The sequence below is a fragment of the Gossypium arboreum genome, chromosome 8, assembly GCF_025698485.1.
Source record: "Gossypium arboreum isolate Shixiya-1 chromosome 8, ASM2569848v2, whole genome shotgun sequence".
Classification (NCBI taxonomy): Eukaryota; Viridiplantae; Streptophyta; class Magnoliopsida; order Malvales; family Malvaceae; genus Gossypium; species Gossypium arboreum.
Window position 1 is genome coordinate 71,084,695 of NC_069077.1, and position 19,676 is coordinate 71,104,370.

At 34.0% G+C, this 19,676-nt stretch overlaps 1 protein-coding gene across 3 annotated transcripts; it reads right to left on the minus strand.

The window, feature by feature from the left end:
- Positions 1-2,365: 2,365 nt before the first annotated feature.
- Positions 2,366-3,969, minus strand: LOC108452619 (uncharacterized). 3 transcript variants are annotated; one of them, XM_017750422.2, is made up of 3 exons: positions 3,453-3,960; positions 2,922-3,025; positions 2,366-2,634 (listed from the first exon to the last, which is right to left on the minus strand). In XM_017750422.2, the coding sequence occupies exons 1-3, from the start codon at positions 3,652-3,654 to the stop codon at positions 2,611-2,613; spliced, it is 330 nt and encodes a 109-aa protein (XP_017605911.1). In that variant the 5' UTR covers positions 3,655-3,960; the 3' UTR covers positions 2,366-2,610. The 3 variants fall into 3 exon arrangements, with proteins under 3 accessions (XP_017605911.1, XP_017605910.1, XP_052874205.1); XM_017750421.2 differs by having other exon boundaries at positions 2,922-3,028; positions 3,453-3,956; XM_053018245.1 differs by lacking the exon at positions 2,922-3,025 and having other exon boundaries at positions 3,453-3,969.
- Between the last annotated feature and the right edge of the window lie 15,707 nt (positions 3,970-19,676).

Here is a 19,676-nt window from a genome sequence, read left to right on the forward strand (position 1 = left end):
TTGATCCTTTACACTCTCAGAGGTATCGCGATTCTAGGGGTTGGATATCACGATACCCTTACCATAGATGTCTTTCTCACTCATTTTCGACCTCCGACACATCCCTATAGCATTTAAACACATGTTAGACCTCCTAATGGCACTATCGGCCAATTTGGGTAAAAAAAAATAGACAAAATTGAGACATTTTCACTTATTACTCAAGAAAAAGCTCCTTAAGTGCGTCGGAAAAGTCTAATTTACCATGTCGACTTGTGGCAGATTAGTCTTACATTAAATTGATACCAGAGCTTTCGGTTTAGCCGATCCTTCGGCAGTTAAATAAAAGTCAGCCCTATATGCATAGTATGCCAAGCCTGGTTTAGTCTCTTAAGTATGTTGAAACTTTTATATGCGGAAAATAATTTGTTATATTGTTAATATTGTGGCAAGAAAGACAATTGAGAAACAAAATGATAATTTCATTAAAAAGATAGAAAACAATTCATAGAAAAGAGTAGAGGAATTTAAGTACAACAGATAACAGAACAAAATTTTAGTTCTCTTCTTTGGCAAGTTGGTTAGGGGTTTTGTAGGGACCTCTTTTGTTTAGGGGCATTCCTTAGGGGCTTTCTCTAAATCAATGGTCTTCTAAGCCCTCTTCTTCATCTTCTACTTCAGGCATATTGGGAATGAAGAAGCCAACTGTTTGTTTTCATTTCCTTTAAAAAATTTCCTAGTATTTGCCTTTGGGGTGATAGATGTTAAAGCTTAAGGACTCGATAGAGATATTTTGAAGAAAGTTGAAATCCATTTCATTCAAATTTAGACGGCTAGCAACCACTTGTGTATGAAGAACCATGTTAGACCTTAGCTTGGGTGGTGCCTAAATTTATAATATGTAAGTTGTCTCTATTTATTCTTAATGACTTCTAAAGGAGTTGGTTTTTATTATATATAGATCATTATAAGTAATATCTTAAATGGATTATATGAATAATCAATATTATATATGAGTTTTTGGACTATGTAATTAAATTTAGTTTAAATTTTGAATATCATTTTAAAACTTTGAATGTAAAATAAAACAAAATAAATTTTTTCATCTCTATTTTTAAAATATAATTTTATTGAAAATTTGAACAAAATATAATTTTTTTCTTTATTTTCTAAAAATTGAAGAGTATTTCATAATTTTTGGAATTATATTTTTAATCATGCTTTTGTGTTTTTTTTACAATTTTTAAATTATTTGTCGATATCATGTATAAGATAAAATAATGACACATTCTCCATGAAAGTTTGAGGGCTCATTTGCTCTAAATAAGTAGTAGAGATTAAATTGAATAAATGTATAATAATCAAGGATAAAATTTATTATTATGCCTTAAATATAAAGCATCGGAAAATTTTTACGAAATGATCATTTTGTTCCTTCATTTAACATATAAAGATTGTTTTGTACATTTTCAATAAAAAACCATAATGTAATTTGAATTATATTACAAGGAGTACTATTTTATTTTTACCAAATTTATTTAAGAAATAAAATGAAAAAAATATAGATAATAGGGTAAACTATTAAAATTGTAATTTTTGTTTACTTCAGGTTACATTTTAATCACTTATATTTTAAATGTTACATTTTAGCCACTTACGTTATTGTATTATAACATTTTATTTACTGAGCCGTTAATTGTTGTTAACGATGCAACAGTAACCTGACGTGACACGTTAAATCATCATTTTAAACAAAAATTTTAGATTAATTTATACAATCGATCCCCATATTTTTCCATTTTGAACATTTTAATTTTCTTCTTTTTATATTCTTGTAACTTTCCTCTTTTTTGTTTCTCTTTATTTTCTATTCTCTTTTGCTTCTCCCTCAATTTTCCATCATTTTCTATTTCTGATATGACTTCATCATACTCATCAGGATAAGGCGTGCCTCAGAGTGCAAGATTATATATCTCTCCTTTATTTGTCCCTGTATGTCGCCCTCTCCTTTTATCTTATATTCCACTTTATATATATACACTTTAAGAGCAAAATGATCTCGCTCATAAAGTTATATAATTTTAAAAATATCTTACATGAACCACCAAACTCAACTCCCTGTCTCAAAGCCTGTCCAATAACCAGGTGAAATGTCAATTTTTTTTTATTTCTCTTTAATTTCTATAATAAATTAAGAGAAGTATGTCAAACATATTTTTTTTATCAACAATGTATCTTTAATATTCATTTTAATCACCATAATCATTAATATTTTTAAGATTCGTTATTACAATTTTCAATAATATTATTTTAAAATTTGAAGATAAATTTTAAATTTTATCAAACATATTCAAGTCCATCATATGTTGAACACAAATACGGATGCTTTGAAAAACATGAACATTTTGGATAATTTAAGAAGGCAGAATTCTGCCATTTTTCATGGTACATATACTCACAATTCAAACATCACTCTGCTGCTGCTGCTGCTGTTCACTACATTTAAAAAGCAAAGAAGCAATGGAAAAGAAATTAATAGAAAAAAAAAGTCCTAAAACACAAATAAATTTGATGGATGCGAGTGAAAAACACTGGGGGACGTCTTTCTCGTCTTTATCTCCTTTTCTGTTCTTAATTCTTTAACTGTGGCACCACCTGAGCACATGCACATACACAAACTCCTTAGTCAGTCATCAAATTTGGGGACTTTGCTTTGTGAACAAAACATCAAACCATCAAACCCACACCCATGAATGCAATCCAGTAAGGTGAAACGCTATTTGATTCGATACGACTAAAAAAATTCATCAATGTCAGAAAAAAGTCAAGACAATCTGTTTGGTAAAGTTTTGAACTTTCCAGCTAACTAGGTCAACTCATAGCACCTTGATTTTGAACCATCTCATCAGTGTCTCTAAAGGGTCGAGAGAGTGATCACCAACCTGATCTTGTGCTGAATCATGCGACTGAGATGATGGTCTCATTGATCTTTTTACAGGCCTACTCTTCTTCATTTTGCTTCTAGTTTTGCCAATGAAATGTTCTGCTGCTGTGGGGGAGGAGGTATCCCAAAAGGCCAGAATGGAACAATGTCAAAAGAATAACTAAAAACGATTAAAAGAAAACCATAACAGAGCTGACCCTTGCAACAAATATCTCCTGGCATATTCGACAATTTATGTATTCTTTGCGTGGTGTTAGGAAGGCTGGTCAAAAACGAATCTTTAAAAGTTTAAGATAAAAGAATTCGTACAAGTTAATATTTCACAACTTCCTTACGCCAGTGTTTTGGCACTTAAACAAACAAGGTCTAACTCAGAGATTAGAAAAGAAAAAAAAAACGCTTTCTTTTGTTATATGAAAAAATTTATCCATTTTTCACCATGGATATATGAAAATATGTGCTAAAATGCAGCATGAAGAAGAAGAAGAAGAAGAAGAAGAAAACAAAGGTCGATGATAAGAAACATAACCTGAAGTGGAATGCTTTGTCCTTGGTTTGCAATCGAGAGTGGAGTCGGAGCTGTCAGGCAAGTGACGGTTGAGACGGAGATTATAGCGGTCGTTACTCTGAAGCATTGTACGGACGAACCATGCTTCCATGGAGTTCAAGAAGTGCACATGCTTCTCCTCCGTCCATGTCTCATTTCGGTTGCTGGGCACGTGCGACTCCATGCCCACCCTCGCCTTCGAAGACAAGCCCCAACGACAAACCTTCTCTTTCTTCTCTCTCTCTCTATCTCTCTCTCTCTCGGATTCCCGAGAAACAAGCAGTTGGTGGTGGATGGGTATATTTAATTTTCTACCAATCTTCTTTTTGGGGTTTCATTTTTGTTTCTGAGACAAATCGGACGGTTTTATATAGAGTGCAGGCGTAGGTGATATTTCACTTTTTTATTCTGACAAAAAAAATCCAATTGAGATTAAGAGCGAGTACCTAAGTTCTATACTCGCTAGTTTTCACCGACGCCTGTAACTTGGATATATTTTTTCACGACTCTATACTGTTAAGATGACCTACTTCCAGGAGGAAAAAAAAAAACGCTTATTCGTTCGCATAAATTAAAGCAGAATTTTAAAAGAACATTTCAGAACTTATTATTACTTTTTGAATATAACAACTTATCTTTCTTATGCTTATATTTAAAAAAAAGTTAAAAATATAAAAATCAATTATGCTTATGTATTAAATTTGTACTTAATTAAATTTATATTTTTAATTAAAATAATCACTTAAACCTTTTTGTTAACGATTTTTATCATTCACCACGTTGGTGATAAAATAAATTGATGAATTAATCGGTGGTAACACGTGATAGCTTTTGGTTTAATCTACTATTTTTCTCATAAAATGATTAAAAACTCATAAAAATTATAAAAAATAGAAAGAAAAATAATCAAAGAATAAAAATATTAAAATTGATATAAATTTATAAAATTATTAAAACTTATAAAAATATCAAAAATCAAATCAAATAGAATTAATTATGAAAATGTATAAAATTAATAAAACTTATTTAAAATTAAAAACGTATTAAAATTCTTAAAAATTATAAAAATATTAAAATTGATATAAACTTATAAAAATTATAAAAAATCATAAAAACTTGAATTGAATTGAATAAGCCAGTTGGACCAGTTAGCCCAAAATCAATAAGGGTATTAGTTTAAAAAAAGCCATTAGATCGGCTAACTTGGGAATCAGGTGGTTAAATTAATTTTTTTAATTTTTAATATTTTTATCAAACTAAAATTTTATTATCCAACTATTAGCATATGCCAGAATAAAATATTTAGACCAAGATTTTCATAATCAAACTGATGGTCGAAACGGTCAAGCCATCAATTTGTCAATTCAATTAGTCCATCCAGTTCAATAAAATAAAACATTAAAAATTGAATAATAAAAAATATTAAAAAGATCAGTTCAATCACCTAGTTCCTAAGTCAACCAGTCTAATGGCTTTCTTCGAACCAATTCCCTTGTTGATTTCAGTCTAACCAATCTAACTGATTGATCTGGTCCAGTTCAAGTTTTTATGATTCTTTTATAATTGTTATGAGTTTATATAAATTTTAATAATTTTATTATTTTTATAAAATTTTAAATATTTTACATATGTTTTATTAATTTTATAATTTATTATAATTTTTTAGGTTTTAATATTTTGATAATATTTATAAATTTATATCATTTTTGTCACATCCCAAAAATTGGGTTAATAGAATCAATGTTTGTGAAACCAAGAGTGGTCACGCCTCGATTTGTAATGTTATCATTGTGCATTTGCTAAATAAGAAAGTTATTGGCCTAATGGTTAAATATTAGTGAATTTGTCCTTGAAACTCAGGTTCAAATCTCTTCTCCTGCATCAATTTTATTTTGTGAAAATTTGCTCCAAACCCTAGTAAATGCCACACCTTATTTTAAGAATAAATGTTGTAAGAGTTTAAACAAAATTGAGTATCTTGCCTAGCGGTTAAGTAATGTAGCTATCCCTAGAAATCCTAAGTTCGAGCTTGGTTCCTCCAATTTTACTATTTTCGACAAACTAGGGTAAAGTTACACCCCGAAGTAAATATATACAATTAAGAAATAAAATTAAGGGGTAATACTACGCACTTTACCCTGGGAAAAGGTGACAAACTTCAATTTATGGATAGGATGTATGTGAGATAATCATTGTTAAAGAAATCTCATCAAGGACCCTTTTCGTTTCATCTAGCAAGCGTTAAGATGTACCTTGATTTAATAAGCTTATATTGGTGGCCTGGAATGAAGAATGAGATGTTAGAGTATGTCTCGAGTTTTTTGACATGCCAGCAAGTGAAGACATAACATCAAGTTCCTTCGGGGAAGCTGTATCCTTTAGAGATTCCAGAGTGGAAGTGGGACAAGATTACTATAGATTTTGTTTTGGGTTTTCCTTTCAATCTTACTAAGAAGAATGCAGTCTGGGCGCTTGTAGATCGACTTACTAAGTCAACCCATTTCCTACTTGTACATACAAATTATTCGCTAGAAAAATTTGCAAAACTCTACATATCTGAAATTGTGCTCCTTCATGGCATACCAATGTCCATAGTGTCAGACCGAGATCCAAGGTTCACATTGAGATTTTGGAAATAGCTGCAAGAATTTTTGGGAACCAAGCTACGGTTCAGTACCGCCTTCCATATTCAGACGAATGGACAATAAAAAAGAGTAATTCAAGTTCTCAAAGATATCTTGGAAGCTGTGCAATAGATTTTGGAATTAAATGGGAAAATATCTTCCATTGGCAGAGTTTATATATAACAACAATCATCATGCCAGTCTAGGAATGTTGCATTTTGAAACATTGTACGGAAGAATATGCAAATCTCCCACCTGTTGGCTAGAGCTCAGTGAGAGAAAGATAATTGGTCTTGACTTGGTACAAGAAATGGAAGAGAAGGTTTTGATCATTCGAACTCATTTAAAAGCTGCTCAAGATCGACAGAAGGCATACATTGATAGAAAAAGAAAGAATATTTCATTTGAAGTAGGAGACAAGGTATTTTTGAAGGCTTCTCCCTAGAAAAAAGTTATAAGATTTGGACAAAAAAGGAAAGCTAATTTTGTGTTTTATAAAACTATATGAGGTGATGGAGTGAGTTAGTCCAATGGCGTATTAATTTGCACTACCGCCAGAACTGTCAAATATTCATAACGTGTTCCACATATCCATACTGAGGAGATACTGTTTGAATCCAGACCATGTGGTGCAAGTAGAAACTCTAGAAGTAGAGCCTAACCTATCATATTAAGAGGAGCCTATTCAAATTTTTACAAGAGAAGTGAAAAAATTAAGAAATAAAAAAATTCCACTAGTAAAAGTGTTGTGGAGAAACCATAATATGGAAGAAGTCACTTGGGAGAAGGAGAGTGTAATGATAGAGCAAGACCCTCAACTATTCGCAGGGAAGAATTTTGAGGATGAAATTTCCTAAGTGGAGGAGAGTTGTAACGGCCTGTTCGGCATAGATCATATCGATGTGTTGTTGGCGTATAATTGAGTAAGCCAAAGTAAAAATACGGTGAATTATCAGTTAAAGTGTTGGGTTGGCATGTTGTGTGAAGTTATCAGTACGCCCTTTTAAGGGATGCCTTGTTGGAATTATCCATTTGGCGAACTTTATGGTTTGGAGAGATCTAAGGTTTGTTGGACTCTTTTATGAGGTGATCCGCCAACCCTAGATGTTTTGGGTGAACTTGCTAGTTTATAGAGCGATAGAATTGTTTTACATGGAAACGATAGCTTGGCGAGTATCGTTAGAGTCTGGTTGAAACCTAGTTGGAATTGAACTGGATACTGTAGATGACAGTTTGATATGTTTAGATAGTTGGATGACCTGTTTATTTGGTTGCTTAAGTGTACAAGAAATGTTTTACCACTCTGATTAGTGGTAGTAGTTGCGTTTGGTAAAAGATTAGATTTCAAATGTAACATCCTGATTTTGGGCCTAGTCGGAACAGTGGTTTTGGGACAACAAATCTGATGACTAAAATTCATTTTTATTATATTTTTATGGTCCACGATTTCACGGAATGATTTCGTGAAAATTTTGTTCTAAAATTTCGACGTTTGGGCACTCAATTTGGTCAAAAGAACTAAATTATAAAAAGTGCAAAAGTTGAGTTCTAAATATTAGAAGTGTCTAATTGTTATGAGTTTTTAAATTAAAGGTCCTTAAATGGTAATTAGACCATTTTGAAGTTTTTGGACAAAAATGGACATGGTATGATAGGTTTTTAAAAGTTTTTCATTAAGGGCATTTTAGTAAATTAGTAATTAAATGAATTAAAAATGCCAAAATAAGCCAAATTTGCTCATCTTCTTCCTCATGGCAGAATTTTTCATGAAAAACACCATGGCTAGGGTTTTCAAGCTTTCCAAGCTCATTTGTAAGTGATTCCGAGCCCCGTTTTTAATGTTCTTTACATTTTTGAAGTCCCGGTAACATGTTCTAGCTATTTCTACCATTATTTTGAGCTAGAGTTTGTGTTTAAAAATTTACTCATGAATTATATGCATGTATTTTGATGTTTAATGGTAGAATATTAAGCTTGAAATTGTGTTAAACAACTTTTGCTAAGTGATTTTACGTGAAAATGAGTAAAACGACATAATCGGTAAAAATACCTATTGTTCATAAGTACATGTTAGAGTGAGAATTTGATGTTTCCGTAGAAGGGAAAAATGATCAGCATGTCATAAAACATAAGAAAATATGATGAAGTTTAATTTCCGAACCTTGGGGAAAAAGTGCAAATATGCAAAAGTTTAGGGGTCAAAATGCAAATTTGCAAAAATATGATTTTTGGACCAGTATGAATAATGTGACTAATTATTAGGCTAAATGTGATATTTTAGATGAAGGAAATTGAGATTCGGGCTTAAATCAAGAAAATACAAGGTTATGGACTAAAATGGTAAATTGCTGTTTCTAGATCGAGGTAAGTTCGTGTGTTAATAATAATGCAATACCATGCATGAATTGTAATTCTATATTGATATGGCATAAATTGCATGATTTAATATGTTTAAGAGAAGTTGATGGATGGTATGTATGATATGGAAAAATGTAATGCTTGTTGTGTCATGTGAAATTGAATGGCAAATTATTGTTACATGAATTGAGTGTTAAATTACTATTACCTGGGTTGTATAAATTGCTCCACGGTTGTACATGATGAGATTTCGACAAGTTTGTACGTAAATAATTTATCGATTCTTTTTATTTTATTATATTTTGTTATCATATGAAATGTGGCTGCCTATAGAATGACTATTTGTTGTAAATTGCAAATTGAAAAAGGACTATGAATAAATTTGTAACATGTTGGAAAGTAAGGAATTTCCCGGTTGAGCCTTCGGAATAGAAATGATACGAATGATATATTGTGAGGTCACGTGTGTAGTACTAAGTACAGGCTACTACGTGTACCGGATAATTGGTCGCATGTGTAGTGTTAAGTGCAGGCTACTATGCGTACCTGATAACTTCGATCACGTGTGTAGTACTAAGTGCAGGCTACGATGGTTAGGTCACGTGTGTAGTACTAAGTGCAGGCTACTACGTGTACCGGATAATTGGTCGCATGTGTAGTACTAAGTGCAGGTTACTATGCGTACTAGATAGCCTTGTCTACAAGTGTGAAAATATGTGCAGGTAACTGAGTATCAGTTATTATTCCGAAGAGTTCAACGGGAAAATCAATTAAGTAAAAATACATGTGAACATGATTATATGATGAATAAGTGCAGGTATATGTTTATGAAAATTATGAGCAATGTGCTCGATATTTGAGTGAACTTCGATAAGACAAAATGGATTAAGTGAAATTATGTAAGAGTGAATTTTAGTAGTAAAACAGTGTCGGACAGCAGCAGTTGCGTGAGTTTGAAAATTCGCCAAAAATTATCTAAGTTGAATTAAATTTCAAAAAAATTATGGAATTAAATAATAATGAGTCTATTTTCATATAAAATAAACATGGGGAGCAAAAGAGTTCTATATTATGTGATATTCTAATTTTTGTGAGACAGTATCAGAATGAATTCGAGATCCCCTGTTCTGACTTAGAAAAATTGTTAAAAATTGTAAAAAAAAAATTATGAGTTATAATTTATATGAATAGAATCTTCAATGAGTCTACTTTTAGGAATAATGTGCAGGAACATCATCCAAGTCCTTAATTATGAGATAAATAATTTTAAGTGAAGAGAGGTCAGAACTGTTGGATAGAAAAACAGGGGAAACTTTAATGAATAAAATGTACTAATTGGCTAAACTAAAAATTCTGGAAATTTTATGGGAGAAATGTATATGAATCTAGTTTCAAGGAAAATTAACAAAACTAAATTTTGAGTTTTATATCTTCATATATGAATGATTTAGTAACTATAACTTGATAAAATAGCTTAACCTGAACAAGTGTAATTGTACAATTATAGTGTTTTTTCTTGAAAAGCATGTTAGTAATTGCTTATTAATTTCATATGGACTTACTAAGCGTAAAGATTACCCATCCTCTCCATTTCTTTAGTATTGGCAGGTCGGCTCAGAGTTGGAGATCGTTGGAGGCAAAATCACACTATCAAACTATCATTTTTGGGAGAATTAATTCAAATATTAGAAATATCAAGTGAGTGGCATGTATAGGAAGTTGGTTTGTGATATATATTATTATTATAATTTTGACCATACATATCAGTCTGCATTGAGTTATCGTATATGATCATGAGATGTGGTCCTTATCCATTCTGGTTTATAAGTTTAATTAATCATGCTATGTCCTATGTTTTGATGTGATGATATAGTTAGCTTTGTTTGTTATGCATGATTGGTAATACATCAGGTAAGTTAAATGCAGGCCAGTGGATCATGAATTAAATGGAAATGAGTAATGTTGCCTTGAATATGGGTGTTTAATGGACAAATTGGTAACTACGTTATGATGGTATAAAATGAGAATAAGATTTAGCATGTCTAGTTCTAGTTAATGTAATAATGTATATTTTATACAGGATGGTAAGCAAATATGTTTAAAGTGAAAGACATGTTATTGCATGATTATGGATGTGTAAGTGTTCATTTATGCCACGTTATATGTCTTTAAATATGAGTCTATGCATGTGTTTGAAAAGTTTTGAATTAAATGAAATTTTATGGCCCGGTTTTCGTCTATGTGTATGGTTAAGTCTGGTAATGCCTCGTACTCTGTTCTAACCTTGATACGGGTAAGGGGTGTTACATCAAATCTTATTAGGCAAGCTTAGTCTCAGATTTCAAAGGTGATAGTAGGATTTTTTACCTTCCCACTAAGTCTATTTTCCATTGTTTGTGCTATAAAATAATGCATATAGTCAACATGTTTCTCTGTGTTCTTCCATATGTCTTTAAAGTTTTTAGTTATCTTTTGCTAGAGGAGACAAAGAAGGTTTCCAGAAGCTTGTCAAATGCCATTGATAAGTACTAGCTGATTGGTAATTTCTTAAAAACCATTAAGATGAAATTGAGGGAATTTACCTCTTTACATTAATGCATGCATAATCAATTTTTAGTAGATAAATGATTTGATAATTATGATTGTTTCTTATTTAGCTCAAAAAGCTAGAAAAGGTCCAAACAATTAAGGTAAAAGACCAACAAATTAAATTCTATCCTGAAGTTTCTAATGAGTTCCTTATTGTTTCCTTTGAGTTGTAAAAATTCTATGATATATGGATCATGAAAAGTAAGTTGTCCCTACTAAAGATGGGTTGATGTGTCTTGTATTGACGAATGTGTAATAAGTTCGTGTTGTGTGTGTGAGCATGGCTATGGTTGAGGTAAAAATACCCACATTGTGTACAAGCCTAGTACCAGACCATCTATGACATGTGAAAAAGTAGAAAAAACATTATTTGTAATGCCTCCGATAAAGGCAACTGATGCGATCCCGGATGCATCATGTTGTGACTCAAATTGACGACACCGGGAATGGCCTAAACTCGAGGGGCCCAATTACAAAATGAGGCTTAATTTCAATTCAATCTTGATTTTCATCCAGCTCAATGGAGCTCAATTCGGCTTCATGCTAGCTCGTTAAACTTGATGATATGTTATTTAAATTTCATACATGTTTTAGTAGCAGGAATAAATTATTAAGTTAGTTAGTTTAGTTAATTTCAGCTAGAATAAATTAAATAGAAATTTTAATGTGTCTAAATTCTGGTAATTTTAATTAGCTTAAATATGTCTTAGTTAGTGCATATTTTTAACGTGTCAAGTTTAGGAAAAATTTAATTATTGTTGATAATTAATTTGTCCAGCTGAAATTGTCTTGATTGCTAATTAATTTGTCCATCAGAATTGAAGCTCATTTAATTTGTCTTAAGCTGCTGCCGATTTAATATGTTTTAAACTAATTTAATTTGTTGCAACTTATATACATGGATCGGCATTAAAGAAGCTGAAGTTACTCATCTTTATTGTGGCTGTTCGTGGAGCTCAATGGCCTTGAGCTGAATTAATCTTCCAGCTGTTGTTTTTTAGTTCTTCTATGTGCCTTTTTGTGAAACACCAAGAACCAAGAATTGTGTTTTTCTTTCTCCCAAATTGATCATTGAAGTGCTCCAAGTTTCCAATAAATTCTTCCAGCCCATTCAGCTGAGCAAAGTAGCTCATTTAAAGCCATTCACCCCTTCAGCCGAATTTAGCATGACCATTTATCTCCATTCATCTCCATTCAGCCTCTTAATTAACTTTGTTGAATGTAGCTGATTGGAGTCATCAAAGATTTGTCTATTGGCATCATCAATGTTGGAGAACCTTCCAAGAAGTTGTGGAGAACCTTCCAAGAATTTGTTGAGAACCTTCAAGGAAGTGTTAGCTCTTCTAACTAAATCACAAGCTGCCTATTCAGTTTCCTATGTGGCTAATCAGCTCCCATTCATTCCAATTAATTCCAGCTGCATGTAGAAACCTTAGAAGTTTCCTAATGACATTCTCAAGGCTGGAGAAGTTTCATGGCACCTTTATCAACTATTCTGGAAATTTTCAGCTCATTAAAAGCTAAAATCAAATGTCCATTTAGTTACTCATTGACTATTTGGCTAGCCTTTGTTTTTTAGCTATAAATACTTGCTTCCAACTGATTGTAAAGGGACTTTTGATTATTTTATGAATTTTATCATATTTCATGAGTGTTAAACTCCCTTTGTTCTCTCTTGACTCTATGGACTTATCAAGACATCCTTGTGGCGTCAATCTTGTCATTTCTGAACTTATCACTTTTCTAAAGTGTAGCGTTCAACCTTATATCGTTGGTTCCTATCTTTCATAGATAGTGGGTCACGATCAACTACCATTTCTAGTTTTCGAGCTTATAATAGATTTGGGTCAATATTCTCTATAATATTGGTTCTATCTTTAGCCTTGAAACCGAGCCTATCGTTACATCTTTAAACAACTTAAAATCTATTTCTTGATTCCACCCAATTTGTTCTCTTTTCAACCCAATTCGAAAACTTCAAAACATACTTCTTAATTTTACGATCGGGCAACTAAACGACTCGAATCATCACCAAGACGAGTTCGTATCATTTGGTATCAGAGCTAGCCAAAATTAAGCAAATATCGACATTTTTGGTATTCTCGAGATTGTATTTTGCTGAAAAAAAGAAAAAAATCGAAAAAAATTTGTGAAAAAAAAAGAATACTTATATTATTTGAAGTGCAAAATTCTGAAGTATTAAAAAAAAGAGTTACAAAATTAAAAAAAAGGTGAAGTTGTCGTACAATTTTTCTGCCCGGAATCATTCCTTTACCCAACAAAATCATTCGGCCACACTTAAACCTTTTCATTTTGTTTTCTAGCCTACCCTTGTCCTAACATCAATCTCTACCCAAACCGAACATCACTTTTATAAACCGACTCCACAACGGATTATAATTCGTCTAAATAGTCCGTTGAGAACTTAGATAGGTGAATAGAGTGGAAAAAGGCAAGAGTGCGGTGAGCTCATTAGAGTGGGAAAAAGCCAAATAGTGAGGTAAACACGAGCGTGAGTGAAAACACTTGTAACACCCCATATTCGTAACCCACGCTGGAGTGGAATACGAGACATTACCTAACTCGATCTCATGTACATAAACGTTCCCCCAAGTCATCAAGACTTGATCCACTTAAGAACTTTTCAATTTCTACTTTAAACTTCTTATTATGGGCCTACGAGCCCCAAATTAACCATTGAAAACTATTTAGGATCAACCCGAGTCCTTAAACCATCTATAGAAAATTTGGCTCTAGAACAGGGCACACGCCCGTGTAGAAGGGCAACATGCCCGTGTAGCCATTAATTCTAAATGCACACCTACATGGGTTTTCACACGGCCTGGCATACATCTGTGTCCCTAGCCCATTTCCTTCACACGGCCATGACACACCCGTGTCCTAGCTCGTATGCAAAAACACAGACATTCTATTTCTGACGTTAGTATCCCTAAAATGTCACACGGCCAAGGCACACGCCTGTGTGCTAGACCGTATTCCCCATATGGTTGAGACACACGGCCGTGTCTCTGCCCATGTGTTTACTATCATACATACTAACTTTAACTTTATCATCCATCAACAAGCATCATAATACACAAGTGGCATAAGAAAAACTTACACATCAATATTCAATACACCTCATATAGCATATATTGAGCTCACATTTCATACATATCATATAGGTACTTGTACCACTCACAACACGGTTATACTTTTCTTGTTAACTTGAAATCATGCTTTCACCATTGAACCATTTGAGACATTATCGGATACTCATTTAGCCTCAAACATGGGTGCAGGTGCCGATGCCATGTCCCAGACATGGTCTTACACAAGCTCTAGCATATCTGTGCTGATGCCATGTCCCAGACATGGTCTTACACTGACACATCTCGTAGCCGATGCATGTCCCAAACATGTCTTACACTGGCTTACGTCTCGAGGCCGATGCATGTCCCAGACATGTCTTACACTAGCTCACGCAAGTGACCCAAACGTCATGGCATGAATATTCGATTTATTTCTTAAGGTTTATTCGGGAATTCTACTATCTCTATTCTTTTATTTCCATAATCAATCAATTCATACTATAATAATTTCAATGCAATTCAAATGCATATATTATCAATACAGTTGTATTATTTACATACAACTTACCTCGGATTACAAAATGTGGCGACTAGTCGATTTAGTGCTTTTCCTTGGCTTTCCCCCGGTCTGGGTTCGGATTCAATATTTCTTGATTTGTGAAGGCTTAAAGTTGCTAAAATTTTTAATCTTTCAAACCCCTTTCAATGGCTGATTTTTGGTGGAGAAAGAAGATGAAAAAAAGGATGATATCATATTTCTTTCAATTTCTACTATTTTAGTCAAAATAAGCCACCTAACCTACCAAATTTTGAAAATTTGACCACCCTTGTCTCCTATGGCCGGCCATGCCTCCCTAAAGGGCCTAATTTAAAGACCCCCAATTTAGGTTCTCTAGCTATTTGGCACTTTTAGTAATCAAAATAGGACTTTTGCATTTTATGCGATTTAGTCTTTTTTCACAATCGGGCTCACAAACGTTACAATTAACTCACCAAATTTTTTCATCCACTCTTAAAAACATGCTATAACATCTAAAAAATTATAAAATAATTTATTCGACTCCAGATTTGTGGTCCCGAGACCACTATTCTGACTAGGCCCTAAATCGAGCTATTACATTTCTCTCACTTAGGGATTTTCGTCTTTGAAAATCTTATCGACGAATAAGTTCGAGTATTGATCTCTCATAGTCTCCTCGGGTTCTCATGTGGCTTCCTCAACTCCAGGTCTATGCCACAAAACTTTCACGAGTGCAACAGTCTTATTTCTTAACTGTTTAGCTTTCCGAGCCAATATCTTAACTAGCTCTTCGCCATAAGTCATGTCTGAATGAATCGCAACCTCTTTCAGCCCAATCATGTGCAAAGGGTCTGATCTATATTGGCATAGCATGGACACATGAAATACGTCGTGAATCTTTTCCAATTCTGGTGGCAAAGCTAATCGATAGGCAATTGGTCCTACTCTCTCGATAACCTCATAAGGTCCTATGAAACGAGGACTCAACTTGCTTCTTCTAGCAAATCTGAGGACTTTCCTCCACGGAGATACTTTCAAAAACACCTTATCGTCAATTTGAAACTCAATTTCCTTTCGTTTCAAATCTGTGTAGGATTTCTGTCTATCCGAGGCAACCTTTAAATAGTCACGAATCACTTTAACTTTCTCTTCAGTCTCTTTCATTAAATCGACCTCGTGAATCTTACTCTTTCTGAGCTCAATCCAATATAAGGGCGTTCGATACTTTCATCCATACAAAGCCTCATAAGGTGCCATTTTTAGACTTGTCTGATAACTGTTGTTGTAGGTGAATTCAACCAACAGCGAGTACCTTTCCCAGCTGCCTTGAAACTCAAGAACACAACACCGTAACATGTCTTCTAAAATCTGAATCACTTTTTTTGACTGGCCGTCTATTTGTGGGTAAAATATTGTACTAAAACTCAAATTTGTTCCCAAAGCCTCTTGTAACTTTTTTTCCAAAACCTCGAGGTAAATTCAGGTCCCTATCTGAAACAATCGACAAGGGCACCCCATGTAGTCTCACAATCTTAGAAACGTACAATTCATCCAATCTCTTAAGGGAGTAGTTGGTACGCGCTGGTATAAAATGTGCCGACTTTGTTAACCTATCCACAATCTTTTTTCTTCAAGGTTATTGGCAAACCCGTTACAAAATCCATAGTGATCCGATTCTACTTCCACTCGGGGATCAATATAGACTGAAGTAGACTCTAAGGTACTTGGTGTTCAGCCTTCACTTGCTGACATACAAGACACTTGGAAATGAACTCTGAAATATATCTTTTCATCCCTGACCACCAGTACATTTTCTTCAGGTTGTTGTACATTTTTACACTGCCCGAGTGGAATAACAAACAACTACTATGTGCCTCTTATAGAACCTTCTGAATAAGTTCATTGTTCTTGGGTACACAAACTCTATCTCTAAACATTATACACCCCTCGATACTAATACGAAATTAGGATTCTATTCCCGTCTCGCATTGAGCCATCTTCACTTGCAACTCTTTATAACCTTTCTGAGCTTCACGGATCTCTTGGAGAAATATCAGTCTAGCTCTGAACTCTGCTAGAATTGAACCATCATTAGATATCATCAACTTAGGATTTATGGCTCTCAAGGAAAATAATGAGTTTCTACTCAAAGCGTCAGCGACTACATTCACCTTTCCTAGGTGATAGTCAATTATCAACTCATAATCCTTTATTAGCTCTAGCCACCTTCGTTGCCATAGATTCAATTCCTTCTGCATCATTAAATACTTGAGACTTTTGTGATCAGTGAATACTCGACAAATCTCGCCATACAAATGGTGCCTCCAAATCTTCAATGCAAACACAATGGTGGCCAACTCTAGATCGTGTGTTGGGTAATTTTTTTCATGTGGTTTCAGCTGTCTTGAGGCATAGGCGATAACCTTGCCTTTTCGCATAAGAACGCACCCCAAACCATTCAAGGAGGCGTCACTATATATCACAAATTCCTTACCGACTCCGGTTGTACTAACACTGAAGATTTGGTCAACAAAGCCTTTAATTGCTTGAAACTCTGTTGGCACTTTTCTGTCCATTCGAACTTGACATCTTTTTACAGTAGTCTCGTCATCGGAGTAGCTATCATAGAAAATCCATTTACAAATCGCCTATAGTATCCATCCAAACCCAAAAAGCTTCAGACCTCAGTCACATTTTTCGGCGGTTTTCATTCAACAATAGCCGAGACTTTGCTTGGGTCTGCTCTAATCCCGTTACCTGTGTGACAGCCCAAAATTGACCCTAGTCGGAATGTGGTTTCGGGACCACAAAACCGGGGCATAAAAATAATTAAAAATTTATTTTGATGCCTATAAAATGTGTGTGCTCATGTATGACATTTTATGATGATTGATTTAGTGTTATAAAGGTGAATTCCACTAGAAAGGACTTAGTAGTGAACTTTGAAAGTACGATAGGGAAATGTGTGATGACTAATTAAAGCATGCATGCAAAATAATGGACTTGCATGTCAAATTCCCTTTTACAAGTGATGGCCGCCATGACAAAGAGATATGGGCTAAACATGTCATGAAACATGTTTTGTTGGGCATTAGGGAGAAATAATAAACAAATAAGCATGGGTAAGAAAAGAATGAAAAAAAAATGTGTGAGAGAGTAGCATTCCCCATTGCCGTGCAACCAAGAAGAGAAACAAAAAAAAAAATTTGTTCATCCTTGCTCTCTCCTTTTGGCCGAAAATACTAAGAGGAAGAAGAGATTTTGCTTCATTTCCTTTGTTTAGAAGAGATCTAGAAGGATATTTGGCTAAACTTGCATCAAGATTGAGGTATGTATGAGGTTGTGTCATGAGATTCATGCATGTTTTAGTTGCCAACTTGATGTTCATGTTAGCCATGGTTCAAATCCTTGTTATGCCATGGAAGTGGTATTTGGTCAAGGTTGGTATTGTGATAAAGCCATTGCATGTTAAGTGTGAAGCTTGATGATGATGCATGCAATGATGGATTGTCTACTCTTGAGATTTCTTTGTAGCCATCTTGAGTAAGACTTTGAGTTTTCTTTTGTTTAACCATGATTGAAGTTGAAAGGGCATGATTGTCATATTCGCCATGATGCATTCATGAGCATGGTTCATGCTTCTTGCATGTTAGTTAAAATTTGTGTTTTGGATGGCTATGGACACCTTGAAATTCGCCATGCTCATATATGTATATATATATGTTTGCACATGATGTTTTGGTTATGAACTAAGTGATGAATATGTTTGTTTAAAGAAGAAGATGTTGAAGAATGATTATGAAATTGCAAGCACATTCGCCTAGCACACATATGAGTGCTTGATGCTATATTATAAGTTTTGAGCTACAATATGCAAAGCATTAACTAGTAAAATGCATGCTGTTTTGTGAGGTATTAAGTGCATAATTGGCCTCAACATGTACATGAATATTCGGCCTTGGGTAGCCTATTGAAGGCCTTAGCTTTTCCTTGATGCTCGAATAAATTGTATTGAATTGCTTGATGTAGTATAAAATGTGCATGACCATTGTGTATTCAAGCTAAAGGGTGGCCATATGACCATTTAAACTCCTTGTCATATTCGCCATAAGCTAGCACAATGAGGTTTTAATAAATTGAATTTGTTTGAATTAGCTCAAGAGCTTAGAGGGCCACAATTGGACAAGGGAAGGAGAAAGTGATCGAATAGCCGTAAAAGCCGTTCGACAACATCCGAGGTAAGTCCTCAAGAAGTGACCCTACTTGAATTATGTGAAATGAAGTATGGATGTGTATTGATTATTGATTATATGTGTATGAGTATTTGAATGATACCCGGGCTAAGTCCCGAAGGCGATTATGCTAGTGATTATAATTGTGTTCGAGCCTTAGTAACGAAAATGAAATATGTATGTCCAATGATTATTGATGTATGTGCGCATGAGAAATTGAATGATATCCGGCTAAGCCCCAAGACGTTAATGCTGGAAATTATATCCGGTTAAGACCGAAGGCAATTGTGCTAGTGGCTACATCCGGCTAAGACCGAAGGCATTCGTGCAAGTCATTCTATCCGGGCTAAGACCAAGGCATTCGTGCACGTGGTTATATCCGGTTGTATTCAAGAAGCTTGGGCTGGAGGTGAGTGTTGGTTGCTGTAATAAATTCAATTAGTACGCTCGAAAAGCCCAAAGAATGAGGTATGTTTATATGTGCATTGGAAAGTCGACATGTTTGAGCAACACTCGCTCAATCGACTAACAATTTCAGCTATTGAATTGGTTGATACTTTGTGAAAGTATATAATGATGAAGTGTGAAGTAAGAATGGTTATGTGAATGTGTATTAATGAAATGATGCATTTGGCTATGTGAATGTATTGCTTTAATTAAAGCTGATTTTTATTCCTTGAGACTTACTAAGCATAAAAAAATGCTTACCCCGTTGCTTTGGCTCTCTGTCTTATAGATTTTGCTCGATAGCAATCGGATTCGGGATCATTAAAGTCGAAGTCATCCACACT